Genomic DNA, 27,830 nt, shown 5'->3' on the forward strand with positions numbered 1-27,830 from the left:
TGTCTCTAATGGACTCTATATGATGTAAATTTTTGTTCACTGTTCTCCATTTCTCTAACCAGAGTTTATCGTGCTTCAGAGATTCTGTTGCCTTTGAGATCTGTTATTCGTCGATTTCTGTAGAGGGAGCGCCATCTTCGCCGTAGAGGTGTGTGTCTGGAACATACTTGCAGTACCAAAGAGATAATTCTCCTGAAGAACTGGTTTAGATCTGGTGGTCATGTCATCATCTCAATGTGTCTCGCTAACTTCCTCCAAGGTTTTCCTTTATAACTTCACAATGACTTATTCCATTAGCTTCAAAATTTTCATCCCTAGTTTGCTATTGCCAAGTGAAGGTTTGTGGAGTAATTGACAAGTGCAGGTGACCTCTGCTCAACTTTATATAGACCATTTCCTGTTTCTGTGATAAAATTTTAGAAATTTCAACACTGGTGTATGGTATATAGAAGAAGCTGGTGTTAATGGAGTATGTAGGTGCTACTGTAGTCTGGTAATGGTGTAATAGTATTTCATATTATTGCATTATTTTACCTTGATGCTGGTGAGTGGCTTATGATAGAAGGTACTGGACTTACTCTTCCCTTCCTTGGATCGAATCTGAATGCTTCATGTTCCACAGGTGCTATATGACCCCTATTGGTTTAGCGTTTTTCCCTAATTAAAGTAAAATTAATGGGTGATTCATCTAATGAAATAGATGCCACCTTTCAGGAGGGTTGTGTAAGTGTAAATTATGTTGGATTTTGTTCAATAACTGGAGAATGCTTCTTCTGATCGGCTTCAAACTTTGTGCCGATGTGTTTTTCCCTCAGAGGAAGTTTTCCCTTCATTTTTGACGAAGAAAATTTTAATGTACAAGTTTTGCTAATCAAATTGTTTTCTGTGAAATAACTGGAGAATGTTTCTTCTGCTCAGAAATATATCAGTGTTTGACTTAATTGTGTTGTAATAAATTATATCTTCAAAATGTAATTTTTATGTGCACATAACGTGTGTGCTCTGAATACCGTTGTAGAAAATGTACATTATGTGCCCATAGTTTCAATAAGCTGTGCTTAATTACTTATATGCATACCTATTTAAACCTTAAATATAATTACAGTAATGTGCATATTAATTGGGACAGTGATGTAATAAGGCATTTGGAAAGTTAATGTTTATTTGAAAAATACACAGCAGTGATATAACTGATGTAATGAGAGATATGTTTACTCTTTGCGTTTATAAGCATTTCTACACGCTTTGGCATAAAATTGATCAATGTTGAACACATTTTGGCAAGTTCTTCGTCATTGTACCAGGTCTTATTAACAGCAGCAGTTAGTTTCTCCACAGTTGAACAGTCCTATTTCGCGATCCTGTGTTTGATTATTGCCCGTAGATTCTCAGATGGGTTGAGGTCGGGAGAGTTTCTATGCCAATTTAGAACACTTAGTCCACTCTTTTCGAAGAATGTTGGCATTTTTCTGGAAGTGTGGCATGGAGCAAGATCCTGCTGGAAAATACCTTCTCCATCAGGAGTCTTTATCATCGTTCCATCACCAATAACAAGCCGTCCAAGACCTTTAACAGTAAAACTACAGCAAAACATCATCTTAGGTGTGTGTTTTGGCGCTTGTTGAATGTGTCCATTCTGAAAAGGTTCGCCGTTGCTCCATCTCACTACTACTAATGTGTACTCATGTACTTCAAAATGCACCTCATCTGAAAATATAACTTTTCTCCATCTGTCGTCCATCCCTTATGAGTGAGTGCCCAACGCAGCTGTTTTTTCTCTCATAACAGCAGTCAATAATTGATTCTGTACAGACTTTCTGGCAGTTCTGCCAGCTTCAAGGAGCCAAAGCTCTCTGTAGATCTTTACTGGCGTTCTTGGGATCCTTCATAATTTTTCTTATGATAACCTTGTCATCGTGAGGTGTAGTCTCGCGTTTTCTTCCACATCTTCCTCCACGTAGCGCTCCACAATCACCACTGTCGTCAGCTCTCTTCGGAACCCTATCTGTATAGTCCTTGTGGCTTAGCGCTTCTTTTTGATTATAATAATAATTTTCGGAACCCTACCAACAGCTGACTTTGCTAGGCTCAAATTTTCGGCGATCTGTCTGATACTCAAATCGGCTTGTTTTCTAAGAACTACAATACTTGTACGCTTCCTAGGTGTAACATCCACCATGAATTTCACCATTTAACCCTTAAACTGTCCAAGCAGATCTACGTTCACATGCGTAGTGCTCCAAAAGTAGATCTACGTTTTTTTACATATTTTCAAATATAACAAAAAAAAGTAGATCAAAAGAAAAGATCTACTTTTTTACATACATTCAAATGTTGATAAAACGTAGATCTACGTTTGGACAGTTTAACCCTTAAACTGTCCAAACGTAGATCTACGTTTTTCAACATTTGAAAGTATGTAAAAAAGTAGATCTTCTTTTCTTTTTTTTACATTTGAAAACATGTAAAAAAAACTTTGATCTACTTTTTTTTGTTATTGAAAATATGTAAAAAAAAGTAGATCTACTTTTGGAGCACTACGCATGTTAACATATATCTGCTTGTACAGTTTAATGGTTAAGGGCTAACATGAAGGGGAGAAATTGGCAAAACCACATTCATCCATGGAGTATGCTTGCAGGAATAGCCTTACAGAACAACAGCTGTTGTAGCCCTGACAAAAGTCGCAAGGTAACACCACTGCTGGATGGTTGCCAGAAGTCAGTAGCAAACTGTTCTGAAAACAAAAGAACCCAAACTACATTAAGCCGGAGACTAAGGCATATGAGATCACAAAAAATTTTACTGTCCAAATTAATTGGCAGACTACTGTACATGGAGAAAAGTTTGGATGATTTTTGATCTGTGTAGGTCCTACTTTCCCTTTCATGGGAGAAACTGAGAACATTGAAATGCTGATTTTCATACGATAAATGATAATTTCGGAGTTCTCAGCTGATTGCTTAATCCTTTATCGGCAATAACCTGATATTGCAGATTCTGAACAGCTTGAAACATAATGTGCTGGTGCAGCTATCTCCAAGATAATGTGCTGGTGTAGCTATCTCCAAGATAATGTGCTGGTGTAGCTATCTCCAAGATAATGTGCTGGTGTAGCTATCTCCAAGATAATGTGCTGGTGTAGCTATCTCCAAGATAATGTGCTGGTGTAGCTATCTCCAAGATAATGTGCTGGTGTAGCTATCTCCAAGATAATGTGCTGGTGTAGCTATCTCCAAGATAATGTGCTGGTGTAGCTATCTCCAAGATAATGTGCTGGTGCAGCTATCTCCAAGATAATGTGCTGGTGTAGCTATCTCCAAGATAATGTGCTGGTGCAGCTATCTCCAAGATAATGTGCTGGTGTAGCTATCTCCAAGATAATGTGCTGGTGTAGCTATCTCCAAGATAATGTGCTGGTGCAGCTATCTCCAAGATAATGTGCTGGTGTAGCTATCTCCAAGATAATGTGCTGGTGCAGCTATCTCCAAGATAATGTGCTGGTGTAGCTATCTCCAAGATAATGTGCTGGTGTAGCTATCTCCAAGATAATGTGCTGGTGTAGCTATCTCCAAGATAATGTGCTGGTGTAGCTATCTCCAAGATAATGTGCTGGTGCAGCTATCTCCAAGATAATGTGCTGGTGTAGCTATCTCCAAGATAATGTGCTGGTGTAGCTATCTCCAAGATAATGTGCTGGTGCAGCTATCTCCAAGATAATGTGCTGGTGTAGCTATCTCCAAGATAAGAGAATATCTCTTCAGCTTGGCTTCATGTAGGAGTAATTCAGTATGCGACGGAACCCGTAAATATTGTACATTTATTCTATCTCTCTGCGAATGGAGTGCATTCATTGATGAATACATTCTATATAGAACCAGTAATGCTCAAGGAGTCGAGCTTATTGTCGTAAGTTAGTTGCATGAGGATGGCAAAAAATAAGATCAATTTGTAATATAGAGGCCTGGTTGTTAATTCTTAACTTGGTTGCTTTAATTTTGATCATAGTTGGCAACAAGAGTAGATGTAGTCCTGTCATTGTACTCTTGGTGTCGATCCATCAGTATATATAATTTGTAACTTCAGGAAAGGCATTAATTTCTCCTTGAGCAGTTGCTTTTGCGGTTAATTTAAGAAAGGTATTATTATTACATATAACACTTTTGTGCTATAGGTTATAGAATTTAATATAATTGCATGTCTTATAGTTCATTTAGGTTTGTATTTATTTTCGTCTAGACACTTGGATGATTTATAGTGACAAATATGAGAAATGAACCGCACACTTATCAAAATTTTAATAGTTGATGCTCGATAATATACTTGAGAAATAATCGAGGGTCAGGTCCCCAGTGTTCGCACTAATATAACTTACTGGGAGAGAGAAGGAAGGAAATAATGAAAAGCAGGGTTGACATTTACAAGTAGAGAACAGTGTTAACATTACAGATATCTGTGGTCCTTTAACCTTCTACCAGAAATACAGAAATGTTGCCCAAACAAAGATCGAAGTTTTAAAGAGGAAATTAATCTACTTGTTAAATGTGTAGATCAGCCAGGTTGTGATACCTGTATACGACTGTGAGTCTCTAGCAGCAACAGTGTATTTGATCAGGTAAAGTGGGAAGTCTGGCTTGGGGCTGGACTGAGAGAGTAGATCTCTAAACCGGTCAGAGGTATGCAGCTGTCATGGTACCTACAAGCCGTGCATACACCACTTGCCACACACGTTGTGTATTATATCTTGGTGACACTAGTGAGAGAGAGTTATTAGTGTGCAGCTGGTGTAGCCACTTGCCTGGGGTCATCCCTTAAGGTGAAGTACTGATAGACACTGTCCTCTGATGAAACACTCCAGCCTGCGCTCTTCTTGTCTGCTTAGGATGTAGTTCTGTTTACTAGTATTGTTCTCACTTGCTGAAGTATACAATTTTGGTTAGTACGGAACGTGGTTAATGTGATTTGACGTATGTTGTGTGCAAGGAGCCTCTTATTGATGGAGATAATTTATAGCGAGAATGAGGTGTTTATGTAGCTGAGGTTGTCAGGTTGAAGTTATTTATGTGAGGATACTAATGATTTTTATGGTGTGGGTAATAGTTCGTGTGTTATAGTGGTGCGGAGGTTGCAGAGACGACCTTCAGTGGGTATTGATCGTGGCGCTACTGGCTTGCCACTGAGTGTGGCAGAGGCAGCGTACTGTTACGTGAGGCTGGTGGTGGCCTTGACACCTGCTTTTCTGTGACACTGTCACGCCAGGTAACATGGTAGCCTGGCCACCCTCTGCCTCACACACATGACCTCCAGCCCACCACACCACACTTCACCTCACCTCACGCGCTAAAATTACCCCTCACCAAAGTAAGGCCGTCTGGAGTGTGGAGGTCGTTCACTGTCTGCTCGCGTCCCTCCCTAGCCAAAACACACCCAGGCACACAACTCAGTCTCCACCACCCACATCCACCCTCACGCTTTCTCCTACATACCCAGCCATGACCCAAACTCGCCTACCTCCTGCAGCTGCCCCTCTATCACCTCACGCTGTGAGCCACTGCACTAGACAAAAGCATCTTATATATAGGCTGCAGTTTAGTAATATGCAACAAGATGGGGGAGGGGACGGAATGCCTAGCCATTCTAGGTGTTCTAGTGGCCCCCTCTGTAATTAGTATTTTACTATATGTAAACCACACAATAACCAAAATCTTTAAACCCTGCATTGTAATCCTTATAGAGAATAAACTTTGATTTGATTTGATTTTAACCATTCGCAGTTCAGGATAATTTTGTAGACTTTTCTGGTGAAAAAGACATGTGCAGCATTTGATCTAGTTATATAGCTACTTAGCTTCCTGTTTAGTACCATGAAGTGTCATCTAGACCCTAGAGACCTTTACAAACTCAAGTTACCTCTATTGACATGCATATACCAAACTCATTTACTGCACTTCCTTTAAATAAGGAATAAGAAAAAAATAATTATTTGTTATAATAGTGATATAAGTATAGCTAGCAAATGACGGCTTCTAGGATCTTCTGGGTACCAGGCTCTTGCCATGATGACAGTACTTGGAAGACACGCAGAATTCTCATGTAATATGCACTGAATAGATAACACACACGGTACCTGCAAAAGAAACACTGTAACTGGAAACGTGGGCAAATATGTTGAACTTCATAACATAGTCAACTAAGAAGAAAGACTTAACGCAGCGAAAGCTTTTGTTCGTTAGGTATTGTACTCGCGGGTGATGGCACTATCATCCTTTGCAGACAATACTAGAACTTACATGAGCGGCAGCCATCGTGAATTTAGCAGACCTTCAGGCTGATGTAAATCAAATTTCAGCTACTCAGTTATTGAAAAATTTAATAAATATAACCTGGAACAGAGAACTAAGTGCAGTCACACCACTCAGTTGAGCAGAGTAACCGGTGAGGGGAGGGAAAAAAGGGAGTAGCAGCCAAGCTGGACCATTTAAACTTCAAGAAATGGTGTTACCTTTACTGCTGTAAGGAAAATTATAGATACAAAAAATCTGCGATGACAGTCTTAAAATGGATTAGTGTCCCATTGCATGTAATCCAGAGTACAGAGCCGGAGAATATGTAGAGGACTTTTACTTCCTGTATCAGTTCAAACGCATATTGGGATGCGTAAAATCTGTCATTTTTTTTTTCTGGAATTCAAATAAACATAAGTTACAGCAGAAAAATACTAATTACAGTGGTTCCACATCTACATTCTAAGGTTTGAAACATAAGAATGGAGTCACATTGCTAGGCAGTGCACTGCCTAAACAGGCGGGGTGCATTATGTAGAGGTGGAGTAGCAGCGTTAACTACTGTAGTCGATGGGGCTTTAAACTGAAAGGGAGATATGAGTGTTTATATGGATTTTGGAAATATAAACAGTTATCAAGAGAGTAAAGTAAAATGTTTAGATATTGATGATTACAGCAAAAATATTGAAGAGACAGAGATAAGAATTATTCAGTTCACTGATGCCAGAATTATTCTCCTTTCCAAAGATTAGGACTTACCATTATTCCACATTAAACTGCATCTGCCATTTTTACCACCATAACATTATTTTTTCCAAATAATTGTTTAGTTGTAAAGATACTTTTTCATCTGTTTTAATTCCTTCACCAACGCCATTATTATAGATTATGAACAAAGAGGGTAGCAATTATCGTTGTGGAACACCACTTGCAACTGGTACCCATTCAACATCGTCATTCATGCAAACTCTCTACTGCCAATTAGTGAACCATGTTTTAACCCTTGAGAAGACTTTATTTACTGTACAGTGTCTAGCACCTGGAGTGTTTAGTGTCAACTCCCATGCGACCCGGTCCTGGACCAGACCTCCCAGTGGATGACCTGATCAACCAGGCTGTGGTGATAGCCGCACGAAGTCCAACCTACGTAAGCACTATAGCTTAGCTGATGGGATACTGATTTGAGAAACTTGTCCAGTTCCATCTTCAAGGTACTTGCTTTCTACTAAGCCGCTACTTTCGTGAGGAACGATTCGTGTGTGCAGATTTGGGACCAGTCCTCCTTGAGTTTTCAGAGTGTAGATTATAATGTACTCCTCAATGTTCATAGATGTACAGCTCCAGGACTGCAAATGTTTTCAGTAATTTAGGCTCTTTGCTGAGCCTATACGACCAGTGAAGGCTCTCTGCACATTCTCCACATCTGCAGTTTTGCCTGCCTTGAACGGAGCTGTTTAGAGTACATCAGTACTCCAGCCTAGAGATAAATGACGTGAGGAGCATCATCATTAGCTTGGTACCCCTTGTTTGAAGGTTCTAGTTATCCAATTTATCATTTATCATTACTCTTACGCTCTATTGAGTGATTCGAGTTTTTTTTTTTGCAGTAACTGTTGCACATGTGTCTTATCTATTTGTCAGTATTGTTTACCATTATTCATACCTGAGAAAGTGAAAGTTGTCCTCTTTGAACATCATGTCTGAGGCTCATCGGAACACTTGATTTATATTCACTTCAAGAGTCGTATAAATTCTGGTGTCATCATCAAAGGATGTTAAGGTGTTGTGATTAATATCATTGTCTTTGTCGGATCTAAATATGAGAAACAAAAGTGGGGTGAGTACTGTCTTTCACTGTGACAGCCTCCGACTTCACTCTGTTTACCACTACTATCTGGGTTCTATTTGTTAAACTAGAGAGTCGTATGCCCATTTTACCAGTTATTCCTTTTGCATTTATGTGCTAAAGTACCATGGTCGCACTGGTAGAAAGCTTTCGAAGAATCAGTGTATACTACGTCAGCATTTAACTTGTCTTTCAGTGCAGCCAAGACCACTTCGTAATTTTTTAGTAATTGTGAAAGACAGCAGCGACCTGCTTTAAACCTATGCTGCCTTGGATTATGGAATTGTTGCGATTCCGTCTGGTTGACAATCTTGAGTCTTAGGACCCGTTCAAAGGTTTTGATAATGCGTGAAGTTAGCGCTGTAGTTTATCGTGAATGATTTATTGCCACCTTTGTGAGGAGGGGTAATATTAGTAGCTTTGAATGACTGGGACGACACGTGTATTAATTTCAGTGTGAGCCTGGCCCAAGACCGCGCTTTGGAAGTAGAAAAAGTCTCGGAAGTCGTCAAAGGTATGTGCGCCCATTTCACAGCTTCCAAATTATGGAAATTTCCCAGAGTACAACTATAAGTAATTTAAACCAGCAGACATGTACTGACAGCTCTGCTCAACCACTTGAAACTTTCTTAACATCCTTCAAGTATAAGTGGCAATTAACAACAGAATAAGTTTTTACCGTTTAATAATATATAAATTAAGAATATTCTCGGGACTTCAGAATGAAAATCTTGTTGAATGTTTTACATATACGAACACTTAAAATAGTAAGAATATTATACAAACTGAGACTTCATTCAGTTTACACATAACTTTGCTTTCCTGTCTCTCTAATTATACTTCTTAGATGTTTTAACTTTTATTTTTTTTATTTATAATGTTTTGTGAGACTGGGGGGCCGTGGCTGGCAAGAAAAACTTTTCACTTCATTAAGAAAGATCATTTGACATATGAATGGAAAATAGTAAATATTTGTCAATACAGTATTTGTAAAGGTGACATATAAACTCCTCTAATGTGTAGTTCAGCTGAAAAAAATCAGTGTAGTTTAAATATTGGAGACAATCATTAGCAGTTAATTGCGTTTAAAGTCTGTCGACTATACATTAATTAAGGTTGCATGTGATCTGTTCATCACCAGTCAGAGGACATCTATTGTTCACTAGTCAGAGTACATGTATTAGATCCATATAAGGTCCTGTTTTGGTAAAATTAAACTTAAAGTACTGAGATATACACCACTTTAAGTATACATACACAAATGCACTCAGTGCATACAGTCATATATTTATTAAAATATATAAAGATATCATAGAATTAGATAAAACATTTGTTGTATAGTGCAACTGCAATATGTAGTATGCAAAATGAAAGTTTGCATTTAGATATTCTAAATCTTTTATATTCTGATCTGTTGAGTTTTTGGATTGTAATAATTATTCAAGAACAAAATGTAATTTATAAAAAGATTTTGATACAGCCTTATGATAGTAGCATAATGGATAAGCAAGTGAAGTAGTGGTTGCGTGTAGCAGGCGGCCCACTGCTGTGCCCTTCAACCACATCACTTACAAATAAGTTGGTTTTATAATAAGTACTTTTGTGACATGGTTGTATCAAACATCAAGATGTCTAGGATTCGGCATGATGGGGCTGTTTTATAATTTTCTTGAAAAAACAATCGTTACGCGGATATTGAGGATTTGGTCATACACTTCTCACCCATGAAAATATGTGACCATTAAAATATGCTTGCACCTCCCTCTTCGTGTGTGGAACTTTCAATATTGTCAGTAATGTTGAAGGGAATAATGGATACCTTGCTTTGTATTCACTCAGTAGAATATATATTGTTTTTCTATATTTTTCGGAAAAGTAAGTTTAATAGACTGGATGCTTTTGCATCTTAGCAGCGTTATTTTGAGAGGAGTTCTGTAGTTCGCTTACTTCTTAAGGAAGCAAATGTCATTTTCTTAGTGATGAATTTATTTCATTATTCTTCTGTTTAGACAATTTATTTTGTCATTAATATGACCATGTTCAAGTGACGGATTATTTTTATTATAGAGTTACATTACTGTCTCGTACCGTTGCCACATTTTACTTACTTCACATTTTTTCTTCAGGGCAGCAACAAGTGGGAGAGCAGGAGCTAGCTACCAAGATGCTTCAAATCCAGAGTAAGCGGTTCTACATAGATGTAAAACAGAACAGACGCGGGAGATTCATGAAGGTGGCGGAGGTGAGTAGCGCCAATGGCTTCTTATTTCCATTAGCCTTTCAAATACCTAAGTCAGTGTCCAAAATGTTAGGAAGGATACTTTGTGTTTTCCTAATTAATCTGCCGTCCTCTCTACCCAATTGTGGATGCTATCTCCAATAAGCTTGACTTTAGGCATCATGTAATCTGACATTGGCCTAGCAAAATGCACCTTTGTATTGGGTGTTGGAGTCCACAGTTGGAGCTATCATTTTGTTGTTAAATTAGATTGGTTACAGCAGTAGTAGGCTGCTTACCTATTCTGTGAAACCTGTGTAATGGGAACAAAAGTTAGCTGTGTTTCCCTGTCTTAATTCATTGCACAGGATGGTTTTGGTATATCAGGTCATGCAATGTCAGCCTGAGCTGGGGAAACTTCAGTAGAGCGACGAGGATATCGTCACTTTGTACACAAAGGATTTAATAGCTACGGGGATGTTCAACGGTTTCGTTCCAGCAGAGATAGAATTATTATTATTGACGAATTATCTTCTTAGAATAACGTCTCCCCTACACGGGAAGTGTGTCGTGATGAAACAGCGGTTTTATAAGAGATTCCTAAGTCACCACGTCTTACTACTAGACACTGTGTCCAGGTATCTCATCCTAGGCTCCTAAAAGCTATTTTATGAAGATTTTAATTATTCGTCTAAAGTTGCTTAAAAATTGGCATAAATAAATATACATTGATATATTTTACAGGATGCGGCATAATTAGCTTTACTGAGAATAGTGAAGTCCCTTTGTGAGTAACAGTTATTGCCCAATCAGTGAAGCCAAATGTTAAAATTATTCTTGATAAATTCTTGATAATGGTGCTAATTGTGTTATATTGGGTGAGCTAATTGGGACGACCTTACTATGTGTCAGGTAGGTAGGGTTACATAAGAACATAAGAACGAAGGAACACTGCAGAAGGCCTACTGGCCCATGCGAGGCAGGTCCAAGTCTCCTACCGGCTTAAGCCAATGCACCCAACCTAGTCAGGTCAGGTCACATTGACTTAAGGGAGGAACACGGCAACCGACCTGGTAGCACAAGCTATGAGGTCCAACTCACACCCACCCACATCCACTCATGTATTTATCCAACCTATTTTTAAAGCTACACAACGTTCTGGCCTCTATAACTGTACTCGGGAGTTTGTTCCACTCATCCACAACTCTATTACCAAACCAGTACTTTCCTATATCCTTCCTGAATCTGAATTTTTCCAACTTAAAACCATTGCTGCGAGTCCTGTCTAGGCTAGATATTTTCAGCACACTATTTACATCCCCTTTATTTATTCCTGTCTTCCATTTATACACCTCAATCATATCCCCCCTAATTCTACGTCTTTCTAGAGAGTGCAGATTCAGGGCCCTCAGTCTATCCTCATAGGGAAGGTTTCTGATACATGGAATCAACTTTGTCATCCTCCTTTGTACATTTTCCAGAGAATTTATATCCATTCTGTAATACGGTGACCAAAACTGTGCAGCATAATCTAAATGAGGCCTAACCAAGGATGTATAGAGTTGAAGAACAACCTGAGGACTCCTATTATTTATGCTTCTTGATATGAAGCCAAGGATTCTATTAGCTTTATTGCGAACACTTATACACTGTTGTCTTGGTTTCAGATTACTGCTAACCAGAACTCCTAAATCTTTTTCGCAATCCGTAATATTAAGATCTACATTATTTAGTTTATATGTGGCATGGTTATTGTCCTGTCCAACATTTAGAACTTTGCATTTGTCTATATTAAACTGCATCTGCCACTTCTCCGACCACTGCATCAGTCTATTCAAATCTTCCTGGAGTGCTCGAATGTCCTCGTCAGAATGGATTCGACGGCCTATTTTGGTGTCATCGGCAAACTTGCCGATGTCGCTCTTTATGCCTTCATCTATGTCGTTTATGTAGATTGTGAACAGCAGGGGGCCCAACACTGACCCCTGTGGAACACCGCTCGTGACGCTTCCCCACTCTGATTTCTCCCCATTTATGCAAACTCTCTGCTGCCTATTTGTCAACCATGCCTCTATCCAGGAAAAAAAATTTCCTCCTATTCCATGTGCTTTAATTTTCCTCAATAGTCTCTGATGTGGGACCCTGTCAAAAGCCTTACTGAAGTCCATATACACAATATCATATTCATTACCATGATCTACCTCCTCAAATACCTTAGTGAAAAAAGTTAATAAATTCGTAAGGCAGGAACGCCCCTTTGTAAAACCATGCTGAGATTCGTTGATTAATTTATGCTTTTCAAGGTGGCTACGAACTGCCTCGGCAATTATTGATTCCATAAATTTTCCCACTATGGAGGTTAGGCTTATTGGTCTATAGTTCGAAGCTAAGGACCTGTCACCTGTTTTGAAAATAGGTATCGCATTTGCCATTTTCCACTTATCTGGCACCATGCCAGTTTGTAGTGATATGTTGAAAAGATTAGCCAAAGGTGTGCTAAGCTCCTCTTTACATTCCTTTAGAACCCTTGCATACAGTTCATCAGGGCCTGGGGATTTGTTAGGTTTTAATTTATCTATTTGCCTAAGGACCATGTCACTTGTGACCCTAATCGTGCACGGTTTATTATCGTCCTGTTCTACATAATTTATCATTACTGGAATATCGCTGGTATCCTCCTGTGTAAAAACTGAGAGGAAGTATGTGTTAAAAATTCTACACATTTCCTTATCACTGTCAGTGAGCTGACCCGAGGAACTTTTGAGTGGGCCTATCTTGTCCCTGATCTTACTTCTGTATACCTGAAAGAATCCTTTTGGGTTAGTCTTCGATTCTCTTGCAACTTTAACCTCATAATCTCTTTTTGCTTTTCTAATTCCCTTTTTTATTTCTCTCTTTAACTGAATATATCGATTTCTTAATTGCCCCTCTCCTCTTTTGATTTGCCTATATATGCCTCTCTTTTGACCAATCAGATATTTTAATCTATTGTTCATCCATTTAGGATCATTTTTGTTTGATCTGATTTCCCTATTTGGAACATAATTTGACTGAGCAGCTAGAACTATGCCCTGGAAAGCATCATATCGGCAACCATCACCACCTACCTGACCCTTAGTCAGGTCATTCCAGTTCAGCCCACCTAAGTAATTTTTCAGTCCTATGAAATCAGCCAAGCGAAAGTCAGGGACGGAGACTTGATTGCCATTATTAGGGGAATTCCATGATATATTAAAACTGAGTGATTTGTGATCACTTTCCCCAAGCTCATCATTAACCTCAAGATTATTAATTAGTGTTTCCCTACTGGCAAGAACCAAGTCAAGGAGGTTATTTCCCCTAGTTGGCTCTGTCACAAACTGTTTTAAAAAACAATCCTGGATCGTATCAAGAAAGTCACCTGACTCTAAATTTCCTGTCAAATTGCTCCAGTCAATCTGTCTATAGTTGAAATCTCCCATTAGCACAACATTTTCGTATGTAGATGCCTTACGAATTTCGTCCCATAGAAGTTTACTGCACTCCCTATCAAGATTTGGGGCCCTGTAAATCACACCCAAAATTAGTTTTTCTCGGCCCTCGAGAAGCTGTAACCAAACAGATTCAGTGGCTGACGCTTCTAATTTAATATCTTGTCTAACACAACAATTTAAATTGTCTCTGACATACATCGCTACTCCACCACCTTTCCTGTTGACCCTGTCAGTGTGGAATAATTTATAGCCTTGTATGTGACATTCAGAGGGCATCTCTCTATCTTTCAGATTGAACCAGGTCTCTGTTATAGCAATAATATCTATGTTTCCTGCACTTGCAATTAATCTTAGCTCATCTATCTTATTTCTTACACTCCTGCTATTAGTATAGTAAACCTTAAGGGAGCTAGTCCCTTGCTGCCCTCTGCTGTCCCCCTCTGTATGCTGACCTGATCTATTGTCTTTATTTATAACTTCATGCTGAATGCCTTTTATACATTTACTGTTTCCAACCCTAGTGTTGCAACCTGCTTGTTTCCCACACACACCCGTACCTCTATCTTCCATCAGTTTAAAATCATAGGCATTTCACCAATGGCCTTCTCAATCGAGTCTGCAAGTGCTACCACCCCTGCCCCAGAGAGATGTACCCCATCCCTTGCATACATATCATGTTTGCCATAAAAGTTGTTCCAGTTGTCAATGAATGGGATTGCAAGTTCCTTGCAGTATCTGTCTAGCCAGCAATTTACACCAATTGCCCTAGACAACCATTCATTTCCTACTCCCCTTCTAGGCAAGATGCTACATATGATTGGGATCCCTCCCTTAGACTTAATGAAATCTATAGCTGACCTGTACTTATCTAGCAGCTCTTCTCTCCTACCCTTCCCAATATCATTTCCACCAGCACTGAGACAGATAATGGGCTTGTTCCCATTACCTGACATGATATTATCCAGCCTGTTGACAATGTCCCCTACACCAGCTCCAGGGAAGCACACTCTATCTCTCATCTTCTTATTCCTATTACAAAAAGCACGGTCAATATATCTTACCTGAGAGTCACCAACCACAAGAATGCGCTTACCTCCATTAGCAGGGGCAGTAGTACCCTTACCTTCACTGGCCACTGAAGTACATTCATCCTGAAGAACAGAGAAGCGATTTCCTACCTTCAGAATCTTCACTCTTAACTTTCCTTACTCTGATGCGCCTCCCATTACTGTGAACCACTCGCCACTTGTAGCAGGTGCTGGGCTGCACCTCACTGCTGGTAGCCTTTGCTACCTCCCCAACTACAGCCTCCTCACAGCGAGAGACAGACTGCACCTCACTGCTAGAAGCCTCATTTCCCACAACTCCAGCCACCTCACACTCTCTCCCAGACCCATTGAGGTGGACCTTCAGCCTCCTAATCTCCTCCTGGAGAAGCAAGACCTCCTCCTTCAACTCTCCAACCTCAATTTTTAAAACACTGCAGAAGCAAGCCATGCTTTGTAACCGTCCACGCTAATCCCCAAAGCAGCTCAGGGTCTGTGACCTCACGTGACGACTGACCACTGACTTTTGTCCCGAGTAAGGAAATTAGATCTAACAAAAATGATCCCAAATGGATGAACAATAGATTAAAATATCTCATTGGCCAAAAGAGAGGCATATATAGGCGTATCAAAAGAGGGGATGGGCTGTTAAGAAATCAGTATATTCAATTAAAGAAAAAAAAATAAAAGCAAAAAGGGATTACGAGGCTAAAGTTGCAAGGGATTCAAAGACTAACCCAAAAGGGTTCTTTCAGGTATACAGAAGTAAGATTAGGGACAAGATAGACACACTTAAGAGTAACTCTGGTCAGATCACTGACAGTGATAAGGAAATGTGTGAACTTTTAAATACCTACTTCCTCTCAGTTTTTACTCGGGAAGTTACTAGCAAAATTCCAGAAATAATAAATTATGTAGAACAGGATGATAATAAACTATGCACGACTGGAGTAACTAGTGACATGGTCCTCAGACAAATAGAGAAATTAAAACCTAACAAATCCCCAGGTCCTGATGAACTGTTTGCAAGGGTTTTAAAGGAAAAAAAAAAGAACTTAGTAAACCTTTGGCTAATCTTTTCAACATATCACTACAAACTCACATAGTGCCAGACAAGTGGAAAATGGCAAATGTATTACCTATTTACAAGGCAGGTGACAGGTGCTTAGCTTCGAACTATAGACCAATAAGCCTTACTTCCATAGTTGGTAAATTTATGGAATCACTAATTGCCGAAGCAATTCGTAGACATGTTGAAAGGCATAAATTGATTTAATGAATCTCAGCATGGTTTTACAAGGGGGCGTTCCTATCTTACGAATTTAATAGCTTTCTTCACTAAGGTATTTGAGAAGGTAGATCATAATCATGAATATGATATTGTGTATATGGACTTCAGTAAGGCTTTCGATAGAGTTCCACATCAGAGCTGTTGAGAAAACGTAAGGCACAAGGAATAGGAGGAGAAATTTTATCCTAGGTAGAGGCATGGCTGACAAATAGGCAGCAGAGAGTTTGCATGAATGGGGAGAAATCAAAATGGGGGCGCGTCACAAGCGGTGTTCCTCAGGGGTCGGTGTTGGGCCCCTTGTTCACAATCTACATAAACAACATAGATGAGGGAATAAATAGTGACATAAGCAAATTTGCTGATGACACCAAAATAGGCCGTCGAATTCATTCTGATGAGGACATTAGAGCACTCCAGGATGATTTGAATAGACTGATGCAATGGTCGGAGAAGTGACGGATGCAGTTTACTATAGACAAATGCAAAGTTCTAAATGTTGGACAGGAAAATAACCATGCCACATATAAACTAAATAATGTAGATCTTAATATTACTGATTGCAAAAAGGATTTAGGTAGGAGTTCTGGTTAGCAGTAATCTAAAACCAAGACAACAGTGCATAAGTGTTCGCAATAAAGGTAACAGAATCCTTGGCTTCATAGCAAGAAGTATAAATAATAGAAGTCCTCATGTTGTTCTTCAACTCTATATATCCTTGGTTAGGTCTCATTTAGATTATGCTGCGCAGTTTTGGTCACCGTATTACAAAATGGATATAAATGCGGTGGAAAACGTACATAAAAGATGACAAAGTTGATCCCATGTATCAGAAATCTTCCCTACGAGGATAGACTGAGGGCCCTGAATCTGCACTCTCTAGAAGGGCGTAGAATTAAGGGGGATGTGATTGAGGTGTATAATTGGGAAACAGGAATTTAAAAAAGGGGATGTAAATAGCGTGCTAAAAATATCTAACATGGACAGGACTCGCAGCAGTGGTTTTAAATTGGAAAAATTCAGATTCACGAAGGATAAAGGAAAGCACTGGTTTGGTAATAGAGTTGTGGATGAGTGGAACAAACTCCCGAGTACCGTCATAGAAGCTAAGACGTTGTGTAGTTTTAAAAATAGGTTGGATAAATACATGAGTGAATGTGGGTGGGTGTGAGTTGGACCTAACTAGCTTGGGTTACTAGGTTGAATGCCGTGCTCCTCCCTTAAGTGACATGTCTGACCTCACTAGGTCAGTGAGGTCAGACGGTCAGTGAGCTTAAGGTCACTAGGTCACTGAGCTTAAGCCGGTGGGAGAATTGGACCTGCCTCGCATAGACCAGTAGGCCTGTAGCATTGTTTCTTCTTTCTTATGTTCATAATTGTTAGTGGCCTGCTGATGGCGCTGTTAGTAATTAACCCAAGTACAGTTAGGTACTCTTTCTCACACGCAGAAAAAAAATCTGTGAAAGTGGTAAGCTTACAAAACACAAGGACTTCCAATAACGGTGATGTATGGATATATTGTTACAGCTGCTGCTTCCACACAACAACACGATATTGCTGAAGTCAGAAAAGAAACTGCAGGAATATGTAAAGAAGGACGTGTAAAAGAAGGAACTTTATACTAACAGTATAGTGTAATATAGAGAATGAAAAAAGGAGCTTTATACTAACAGTATAGTGTAACATAGAGAATGAAAGGTTAAAGGTAAGACTGGAAGAATGTAGTGTAGGAAATTTTAATGTACTTATATATGGCAGTAGAGTTGGGATGTATCAGCAGATGGCTTTAAGACACGTGATATAAATTATATAATAGATGAGGGGAGAAAGTAGCAGTTATGAGGCACTTCCCTCGTTACCTCTGCTTTACCACAAGGCACAGTACTCGCTCCCATTGTATTCCTCATCCTCATTTCTGACATAGAGATGTGTCTTCCTTTGTGGATAACACCCTGATTACCATGGCAGTGACCTCCATCCAAGACACCGCGAGACTCCAAGCGGACATCAATCAAATCTTCGAATGGGCCACTCAAAACAATATGAAGTTCAACGAGGAGAAATTTCAGTTACTCAGATATGGGAAACTTGAATTAAAAATGTGTCAGGGTATACGACAAATTCTAACCATACAATAAAGCGGAAAAGTAATGTGAAGGACCTATGATTGATAATGTCGGAGGATCTCGTCTTCAGAGACCACTACAATGTATCTACCTCCGCTAGAAAAATGATAGGATGGATAATGAGAACCTTCAAAACTAGGGACGCCAAGCCCATGATTCTCTTCAAATCGCTTGTGCTCTCTAGGCTGGAATACTGCTGTATACTAGCGGCTCCCTTCAGGGCTGGGGACATTGCAGACCTGGAGAGTGTACAAAGAACTTTTACGGCACACACAAGTACGATAAGGCACCTAAACTACTGGGAACGGTTGAAGGTTCTTGATCTGTATTCCCTCGAACGCAGGCGAGAGAGATACATGATGATATACACTTGGAAGATCCTGGTGGGATTGGTACCAAACCTGCACACGAAAATCACTCCCTATGAAAGCAAAAGACTCGACAGGAGATGCAACATTCCCCCGATGAAAAGCAGGGGCGCCAAGAGTACACTGAGAGGAAAAACAGTAAGTGTCCGGGGCCCAAGACTGTTCAATTGCCTAACAGTATACATATGGGGGATTACCAATAGACCCCTGGCTGTCTTCAAGAAGGCACTGGACAGGCACCTAAAGTCAGTACCTAACAAACCTGGCTGTGGTTCGTACGTCAGCTTGCGTGCGGCCAGCAGTAACAGACTGGGTGATCAGACCCTGATCCACTATGAGGCCTGGTCTCAGACCGGGCCGCGGGGGCGTTGACCCCCGAAACCCTCTCCAGGTAAACCCTCGTTACCTCTGTCTTGCCACCTCCCTCGTTACATCTGTCTTACCACATCCCTCGTTACCTCTGCCTTACCACCTCCCTCGTTACATCTGTCTTACCACATCCCTCGTTACCTCTGCCTTACCACCTCCCTCGTTACATCTGTCTTACCACATCCCTCGTTACCTCTGCCTTACCACCTCCCTCGTTACATCTGTCTTACCACATCCCTCGTTACCTCTGCCTTACCACCTCCCTCGTTACATCTGTCTTACCACATCCCTCGTTACCTCTGCCTTACCATCACCCTCGTTACCTCTGCCTTATCACCACCCTCGTTACCTCTGTCTTACCACCTCCCTCGTTACCTCTGTCCTACCACCACCCTCGTTACCTCTGCCTTACCACCACCCTCGTTACCTCTGCCTTACCACCACCCTCGTTACCTCTGCCTTACCACCACCCTCGTTACCTCTGTCCTACCACCACCCTCGTTACCTCTGCCTTACCACCACCACCGTTACCTCTGCCTTACCACCACCCTCGTTACATCAGCCTTACCACCACCCTCCTTACCTCTGCCTTACCACCACCCTCGTTACCTCTGCCTTACCACCACCCTCGTTACCTCTGCCTTACCACCACCCTCGTTACCTCTGCCTTACCACCACCCTCGTTACCTCTGCCTTACCATCACCCTCGTTACCTCTCCCTTACCACCACCCTCGTTACCTCTGCCTTACCACCACCCTCGTTACCTCTGCCTTACCACCTCTCTCGTTACCTCTGCCTTACCACCACCCTCGTTACCTTTGCCTTACCATCACCCTCGTTACCTCTCCCTTACCACCATCCTCGTTACCTCTGCCTTACCACCACCCTCGTTACACCTCTGCCTTACCACCACCCTCGTTACCTCTGCCTTACCACCACTCTCGTTACCTCTGCCTTACCACCACCCTCGTTACCTTTGCCTTACCATCACCCTCGTTACCTCTCCCTTACCACCTTCCTCGTTACCTCTGCCTTACCACCACCCTCGTTACACCTCTGCCTTACCACCACCCTCGTTACCTCTGCCTTACCATCACCCTCGTTACCTCTCCCTTACCACCACCCTCGTTACCTCTGCCTTACCACCACCCTCGTTACACCTCTGTCTTACCACCACCCTCGTTACCTCTGCCTTACCATCACCCTCGTTACCTCTCTCTTACCACCACCCTCGTTACACCTCTGCCTTACCACCACCCTCGTTACCTCTGCCTTACCACCACCCTCGTTACCTCTGCCTTACCACCACCCTCGTTACCTCTGCCTTACCACCACCCTCGTTACCTCTGCCTTACCACCACCCTCGTTACACCTCTGCCTTACCACCACCCTCGTTACCTCTGCCTTACCACCACCCTCGTTACCTCTGCCTTACCACCACTCTCGTTACCTCTGCCTTACCACCACTCTCGTTACCTCTGCCTTACCACCTCCCTCGTTACCTCTGCCTTACCACCACCCTCGTTACCTCTGCCTTACCACCACTCTCGTTACCTCTGCCTTACCACCACTCTCGTTACCTCTGCCTTACCACCACTCTCGTTACCTCTGCCTTACCACCACCCTCGTTACCTCTGCCTTACCACCACCCTCGTTACCTCTGCCTTACCACCACCCTCGTTACCTCTGCCTTACCACCACCCTCGTTACACCTCTGCCTTACCACCACCCTCGTTACCTCTGCCTTACCACCACCCTCGTTACCTCTGCCTTACCACCACTCTCGTTACCTCTCTCTTACCACCACCCTCGTTACCTCTGCCTTACCACCACCCTCGTTACCTCTGCCTTACCACCACCCTCGTTACCTCTGCCTTACCACCACCCTCGTTACCTCTGCCTTACCACCACCCTCGTTACCTCTGCCTTACCACCACCCTCGTTACACCTCTGCCTTACCACCACCCTCGTTACACCTCTGCCTTACCACCACCCTCGTTACCTCTGCCTTACCACCACTCTCGTTACCTCTGCCTTACCACCACTCTCGTTACCTCTGCCTTACCACCTCCCTCGTTACCTCTGCCTTTTTACCACACATTTATTAAAGCCTTCAACAAGTGTGATCATTGTTGAGTGAGGCACAAAATGTCCTTTGTAAAAAAGAGTAACTGGCATTATGAATAATTAATTTTAAAAGAAATTGGATCCAAAAAGTAAATGAAGAAAAGTAAAATCAGAAACCTGCACAGTGAAAATCTGTTTTTTTTTTTTTTACACAGGGTTTGACAAGGTTTATTGAGAAGCTATTTACAGGTTAAGGATTCCTAACTTTATTGACAAGCTAAGAGCTGTTGCCTACATCAGCTCATTTGAAAGCATTTTTATTGTTATGAGACATACAAGTAGGGAACAGGATGAAGTTGGAGCCATCTGTGGGCCAGCATTTTCATTTGATCAACTGACTTTATCTCGTTGAAATTATTATGCTGTACGAATGTATTCCATATTCGAGTCATCTTGGGTATGTATGATCTCAGATGGAGTGATGTTCTGGAGAAGGGTACAGCCAGAGTGAAGTTGCTGCTTTCTGCCCATCTTGTGGCATAAAAGCTTGTTTCACGCTGTCCTCGAAGTGGATCCAAGTGTGGTACTTTGACAATATTGGCCTTGTACATAACAGTAAGGCCACCCACATCCCTCCTGTGTTGAAGGCTCTGCTGAAATGACAGATCTATCCAGGATTGGTCCAGGCGAGAGATGAGACGTCTTGCTATGTTCTCTACTCTGTCAAGCAGTCATAGATGAGAGGGGGGGGGGGCAGGCAAACCAAGAAAGTGGAGCATACTCAAGGTGTGAGCGTACTTGTGCCTCATACAGAATCTTGCAACCCCTACTGTCAAGCAGATGCGAGATACGGCGAAGTGCTGTAAGCTTCCTGGCTGCCTTGTTTGCAAGATTTACAACATGGTTCTTCATGGTCAGTTTGGAGTCAAATTTCACCCCAAGGATATCAACTTCTTCTCCAGGTGCCAATACCCTCCCATTCATCCTTACTACTGCACCAGCATTACCATCATGGTGCCTAGAGACGATCATCATTTGCATTTTCTCAGGTGCAAATGTTACTTGCCATCTGTTTCCCCAAGCTGATATAGCTCTTAGCTGGTGATTGATGTAGGTAAGAGCAGCTGGCATTTCTTTTCTTGGATAAGTGAATGTCAGTGTACAGTCGTCTGCATATGCATGTGATTCTGGGTTGAGCTAAAGAAGGTCACTGAAGTAGACATTCCATAACAATGGTCCCAGCACACTTACTTGTGGAACACGTGCCCCAGTAGGATGTCTTGCTGATTCCGTTCCATTGAGAACTACCCTTAGAGATCTACCATGAAGGTAATCACTGAGGAGACATAGTGTAGAGCCTGGAATTCCCAGTGCTTGAAGTTTTACGAAGAGGCCCTGGTGCCACACCCGGTCGAAAGCACCAGCAATGTCCAGTGCTACCACACAGCTGACTTTGGATTCATCCAGTGACTGGTGCCACTTAGTGGAGAGGTTTAACAACAGATCAGCAGCAGAATAACCTTTCCTGAAGCCATATTGACGGTCACAAAGTAGTGAGTGGTAGTCAAAAAACTCTGTCATTTGTCTTGAGATTATTGTCTCAAGGATCTTACCAGTAATTGACAGGAGTGACACTGGTCTGTAGTTGCTGATTTCTGCTCTGCTCTTCTTTTTTTGTGAACAGGGACTACATTTGCCTCTTTCTACAGAGAGGGCCATTTACACTGTACTAGGCAGTGCTGAAAGATGCGAGTTATAGGTGCTGCTATCTGATCTGCACATCTCAGCAATCTTGGGCTCAACTTGTCTGGGCCCACAGCCTTTTCTTGGTCAAGTGATTTAAGAAGGAAATGTACCTCCTGCCTTATTGTCACCACTGACAGTTTTGACACAGTTCTTGCAGCTAGCCAAGGAGGATCCCTTGCTGGATCAGGGACTTGCATTTTGGTAGCAAAGTGGTCAGCAAAGAGGTCCACCTTCTCTTGACTACTAGTAGAGGTGGTCCCATCTTGTCGATTTAGAGGTGGAATGAGTTCATCAGGCAGATAACCTTGTCTGTCCTTGATCAGGGATCACCAGGTTTTGGAGCCTATCCTACTTGTTGCTAGCTTTCTTTTTGTGTCCACCTCCCATTTAGCAATGGCCCACTTTTGAATGTCACCCATATGCCTACAGGCTTGCCTGTGCAAGTTCTTGTTATAGGTGGTAGGATGTCTCTTATACCTCCGCCATGCTTTGTACTTAGCAGTAGCAGCCTCTCTACAACGAAAGCCAAACCAAGGCTGATCTGTAGGCTTCGTCACATATTGCCGGTGAGGAATGTGTTCTTGTTGTAGATTGAGGATGTGTCTAGTGAAGGCTTTCACTTGGTTGTCAACATCCCCTTGGAGAAGAGCATTCCAATCGGTGGTGGCGAGCTCAGAGCAAAGGGCTGGCCAATTACCTCTTTCCCATAGCCAGGTTGTGTGTGTGGACACCTCACCTCGTTCTATTGGGATCTTAAGTGTCGTAAAAACAGCCTTGTGGTCAGATGATCCAACGTAGCCAAGGGGTTGACAAGTGACTATACCTTCTGCCAGATCACTCACTACTGGGTCAAGGGAGGAGCCAGAGATGTGAGTAGGGAAATCTACAAAGTTTCTCATGTGAAATACTGCAAGAAGGTCATCAAAGTCCCTCTGTATAAGGTGTTGGTTGAGGTCAACAGTTATATGTTGACAGTTGTGTTATAGCAGAAGGGAGTCCATATTTTCCATTAGGAAGTTGATAGGATCTGCATGTTGCCACTGAGGTCTGTACATTGCACATGCTAGTACAGATGTACTGGTGTTAATGCAGAGCTTGAAGAACATCATTTGAAGATGAGTAGGGGTGGCAACATCAATGTGCTGGGCATGAACACTTTTAGAGAATCACACAGCAACACCACCTCCTTGCCCTTGCCTATCTCTTCTCATCCATGAGGTGTAGCCAGCAATTCTTGCAAAATTTTCTGGAGTTCTGTCATCCAAAAAATTTTTCAACAACAGCTATCATGTCGGGACGTCGAGTGTTCACGAAACTGTGTGTGAGCTCTCCAACATTAGTAATGAAACCTCTAATGTTGGCCGACAGGATGCTGATAGACTGGCTCCTCATGATGTGGTCAGCTTGAGGTGGTGGGTGTGTAGGGCATGTAAGGTGCCTGCCCTTGAGTGAGGTAGGGTACTGAGGCAACTGCAGGGATGTAGGTCTGTGGTCTTGTATAAGGCACAATACCACCTGCTGGGCTGAGATAGAAGTAGCTGAGTGGGTGACGTGTGAGTGTTCACCAATTCAGAGATCCTGCTGGTTTGTTCCGAGAACAGGTCTCTAAACAGGTGGTCCTGTCTGTCAAGTTCCTTTTTCTTCCGACACTGGTCCTCCTGATGTCCTTTCTTATAGCAGTAATTGCACCTGGTATCTCGCAGGCAGTTGTTGGCGGTGTGCCCCTTCCTGTGACAGCAAGAGCACAACCTAGGTGCCTGTTTTTTCTTTTCTCTCTCTACGCGGGGTTTTACACAGTAAGGTTAACGATTCCTAACTTTATTTACAAGCTAATAGCTCTTACTCACATCAGCTAATTTGAAAGTCTTTTATTGTCATGAAACATTTAAATATGGGACAGGATGAAGGTGGAGCCATCTTTGGACCAGCTCTTTCATTTGATCATCTGATTATATTTCGTTGATATCATTATGCTATACAAACATGTTCCAGACTCGAGTCATCCTAGGAATAAATGATCTCAGATGAAGTGATTTTCTGGAGAAGGGTATACTTGTCTCTCTGTCGGCTTCCTCTCTAACTCTACCTTTCTTTCAGTCACCGCCCTGCCATAATTACTAACTACTGTGTCATAATTTGCAGGCATATCTGTTGAAGGTTCTGGGAATTACCTCTTGTGGTGCTGTGATTAATATATTAAGAACAAACAGGGAAGCAAATGGAAGTCTGTAAGAGTTAGTTCTGCCATATTACGTGTTCGTAAGACAAAGAAAATACCAGCAATTCTATCAGAGTGCAAAACATTTAACAGGCTGATATTTGACATTGGTATTACAAAACCATAGTACCGTCCTGGATAGGCCCAACGCAGTATTTCACGTCTTTCCATTTGATTTTCTTTATGCTATGGTCTTTGAAGGGAAAAGTAAGACTGTGTACAGAGTAACCTGTGTAGAATGAAGAATGTTGATGAAACAGTATGGGTAGTGAAGGTAAATGTGAGAAATAAGATGATGTTTGAGAGGCTGGGCTAGTGAGAGAGTAAAGGCGAGTACGAGTAACAAGTATGAGAGGGCTGGACGGATATTATTTAAGGAGGTTTGGGTGGAAGTATAAAATTCAGTTAAGTACAATTCTTAACATCTAAATATAATAGAGAAATCCTGAAGTACCTCAGAATGTATTCCCTGAAAAATAGGAGGGAAACGTGCCTTACAATTTATACCTGGAAACTAATGAAGGGACTTGCTCAAAATCTGCCCTCTGAATTTTCTCCGTTACAGATCAAGAGGCTCGGCAAGAGAGAATCTGTCCATATTTACACTGTCAATTGTTCAAGATATGTACATTATAATTTGTACATTATAATGAGGCTGGAATACTGCTGTACACTAACTGCCCCCTTCAAGGCAGGCGAAATTGCTGACCTTGAGAGTACACAAAGAACTTTCACGGCACACATAAGTACGATAAAGCACCTAAATTACTGGGAACGGTTGAAGTCCCTTCATTTGTATTCCCTGGAACGCAGGCGAGAAAGATACATGATAACATACACTTTGAAAGTCCTGGAGGGATAAGTACCAAACTTGCACACGAAAATCACTCTATGAAAGCAAAAGACTCAGCAGGAGATGCAACATTCCCTCAATGAAAAACAGGGGCGCGACGAGTACACTGAGAGATAACACAATAAGTGTCAGGGGCCCAAGACTGTTCAACTACCTCCCAGCATACATAAGGGGGATTACCAATAGACCTCTGGCTGTCTTCAAGAAGGCGCTGGAAAAGTCAGTACCTGATCAGCCGGGTTGTGGTTCGTACGTCGGTTTGCGTGTGGCCAGCAGTAACAGCCTGATTGATCAGACCCTGATACACCACGAGGCCTGGTCTGAGACCGGGCCGCGGGGGCCTTGACCTCCGAAACCCTTTCCAGGTATACTCTCAGCCGCGTGCCTGTGTTGCCGCGCAACAGCATATCCAGTGCCACACAAAATCCTCAGTCTCCACATATTTTTAGCGTATTCTACATCTTCCATAGTTATGGTATATTGGCAACGACATAGATGAGGGCATAAAGAGCGACATCGGCAAGTTTGCAGATGACACCAAAATAGGCCGTCGAATTCATTGTGACGAGGACATTCGAGCACTCCAGGAAGATTTGAATAGACTGATGCAGTGGTCGGAGAAGTGGCAGATGCAGTTTAATATAGACAAATGCAAAGTTCTAAATGTTGGACAGGACAATAACCATGCCACATATAAACTAAATAATGTAGATCTTAATATTACGGATTGCGAAAAAGATTTAGGAGTTCTGGTTAGCAGTAATCTGAAACCAAGACAACAGTGCATAAGTGTTCGCAATAAAGCTAATAGAATCCTTGGCTTCATATCAAGAAGCATAAATAATAGGAGTCCTCAGGTTGTTCTTCAACTCTATACATCCTTGGTTAGGCCTCATTTAGATTATACTGCGCAGTTTTGGTCACCGTATTACAGAATGGATATAAATTCTCTGGAAAATGTACAAAGGAGGATGACAAAGTTGATCCCATGTATCAGAAACCTTCACTATGAGGGTAGACTAAGGGCCCTGAATCTGCACTCTCTAGAAAGACGTAGAATTAGGGGGGATATGATTGAGGTGTATAAATGGAAGACAGGAATAAATAAAGGGGATGTAAATAGTGTGCTGAAAATATCTAGCCTAGATAGGACTCGCAGCAATGGTTTTAAGTTGGAAAAATTCAGATTCAGGAAGGATATAGGAAAGTACTGGTTTGGTAATAGAGTTGTGGATGAGTGGAACAAACTCCCGAGTACAGTTATAGAGGCCAGAACGTTGTGTAGCTTTAAAAATAGGTTGGATAAATACATGAGTGGATGTGGGTGGGTGTGAGTTGGACCTGATAGCTTGTGCTACCAGGTCGGTTGCCGTGTTCCTCCCTTAAGTCAATGTGACCTGACCTGACTAGGTTGGGTGCATTGGCTTAAGCCAGTAGGAGACTTGGATCTGCCTCACATGGGCCAGTAGGCCTTCTGCAGTGTTCCTTCGTTCTTATGTAGCATACATCCGCACATTACTTCCATATTTATGCACATACAATGCATTCTGTGTGTGCGGGACAAAATCTAGGGAACATTGTACATAATTTTCTGGTAGTCACCTCTACCAAGGACAGTTCAGTCTATTACCTTCAACAACTCCTCATAGTGCATTCTTCATAGTTCTTGGACTAATGTGGTTTTATACCACATAAGTGGAGACTGCACACTGAATCCACATACTTGATGACAGCCTCACATATTGTTTGTAAAGTTTTGCGGGATTTTTTCCTGGTCTTAAATTTACTGGACGGTGGTGCGAGGTTTGTTTGTTTTGTATATGTTGCTCAAGTTTATTGAAGGAACACCAGAACGCGACTTCCGGGGTCACCACTCCCGCACCCTTTCCCAGACTAAGCTTACTGGTTAATGTCCTGATTAGCTAAG

The 27,830-nt window shown here is 41.8% G+C and overlaps 1 protein-coding gene across 2 annotated transcripts in view; it reads left to right on the forward strand.

Annotated features, from left to right (window-relative positions):
* Pur-alpha (Purine-rich binding protein-alpha) overlaps positions 1 to 27,830 on the forward strand; it is a 358,677-nt gene that overhangs the window by 163,992 nt on the left and 166,855 nt on the right. For both annotated transcript variants that reach the window (XM_070093372.1, XM_070093373.1), the window contains exon 2: positions 10,257 to 10,372. In XM_070093372.1, coding sequence (XP_069949473.1) covers positions 10,257 to 10,372 — 116 coding nt within the window. The remainder of the gene's footprint in view (positions 1 to 10,256; positions 10,373 to 27,830) is intronic.

This window comes from Cherax quadricarinatus, chromosome 42 (genome assembly GCF_038502225.1).
Source record: "Cherax quadricarinatus isolate ZL_2023a chromosome 42, ASM3850222v1, whole genome shotgun sequence".
Classification (NCBI taxonomy): Eukaryota; Metazoa; Arthropoda; class Malacostraca; order Decapoda; family Parastacidae; genus Cherax; species Cherax quadricarinatus.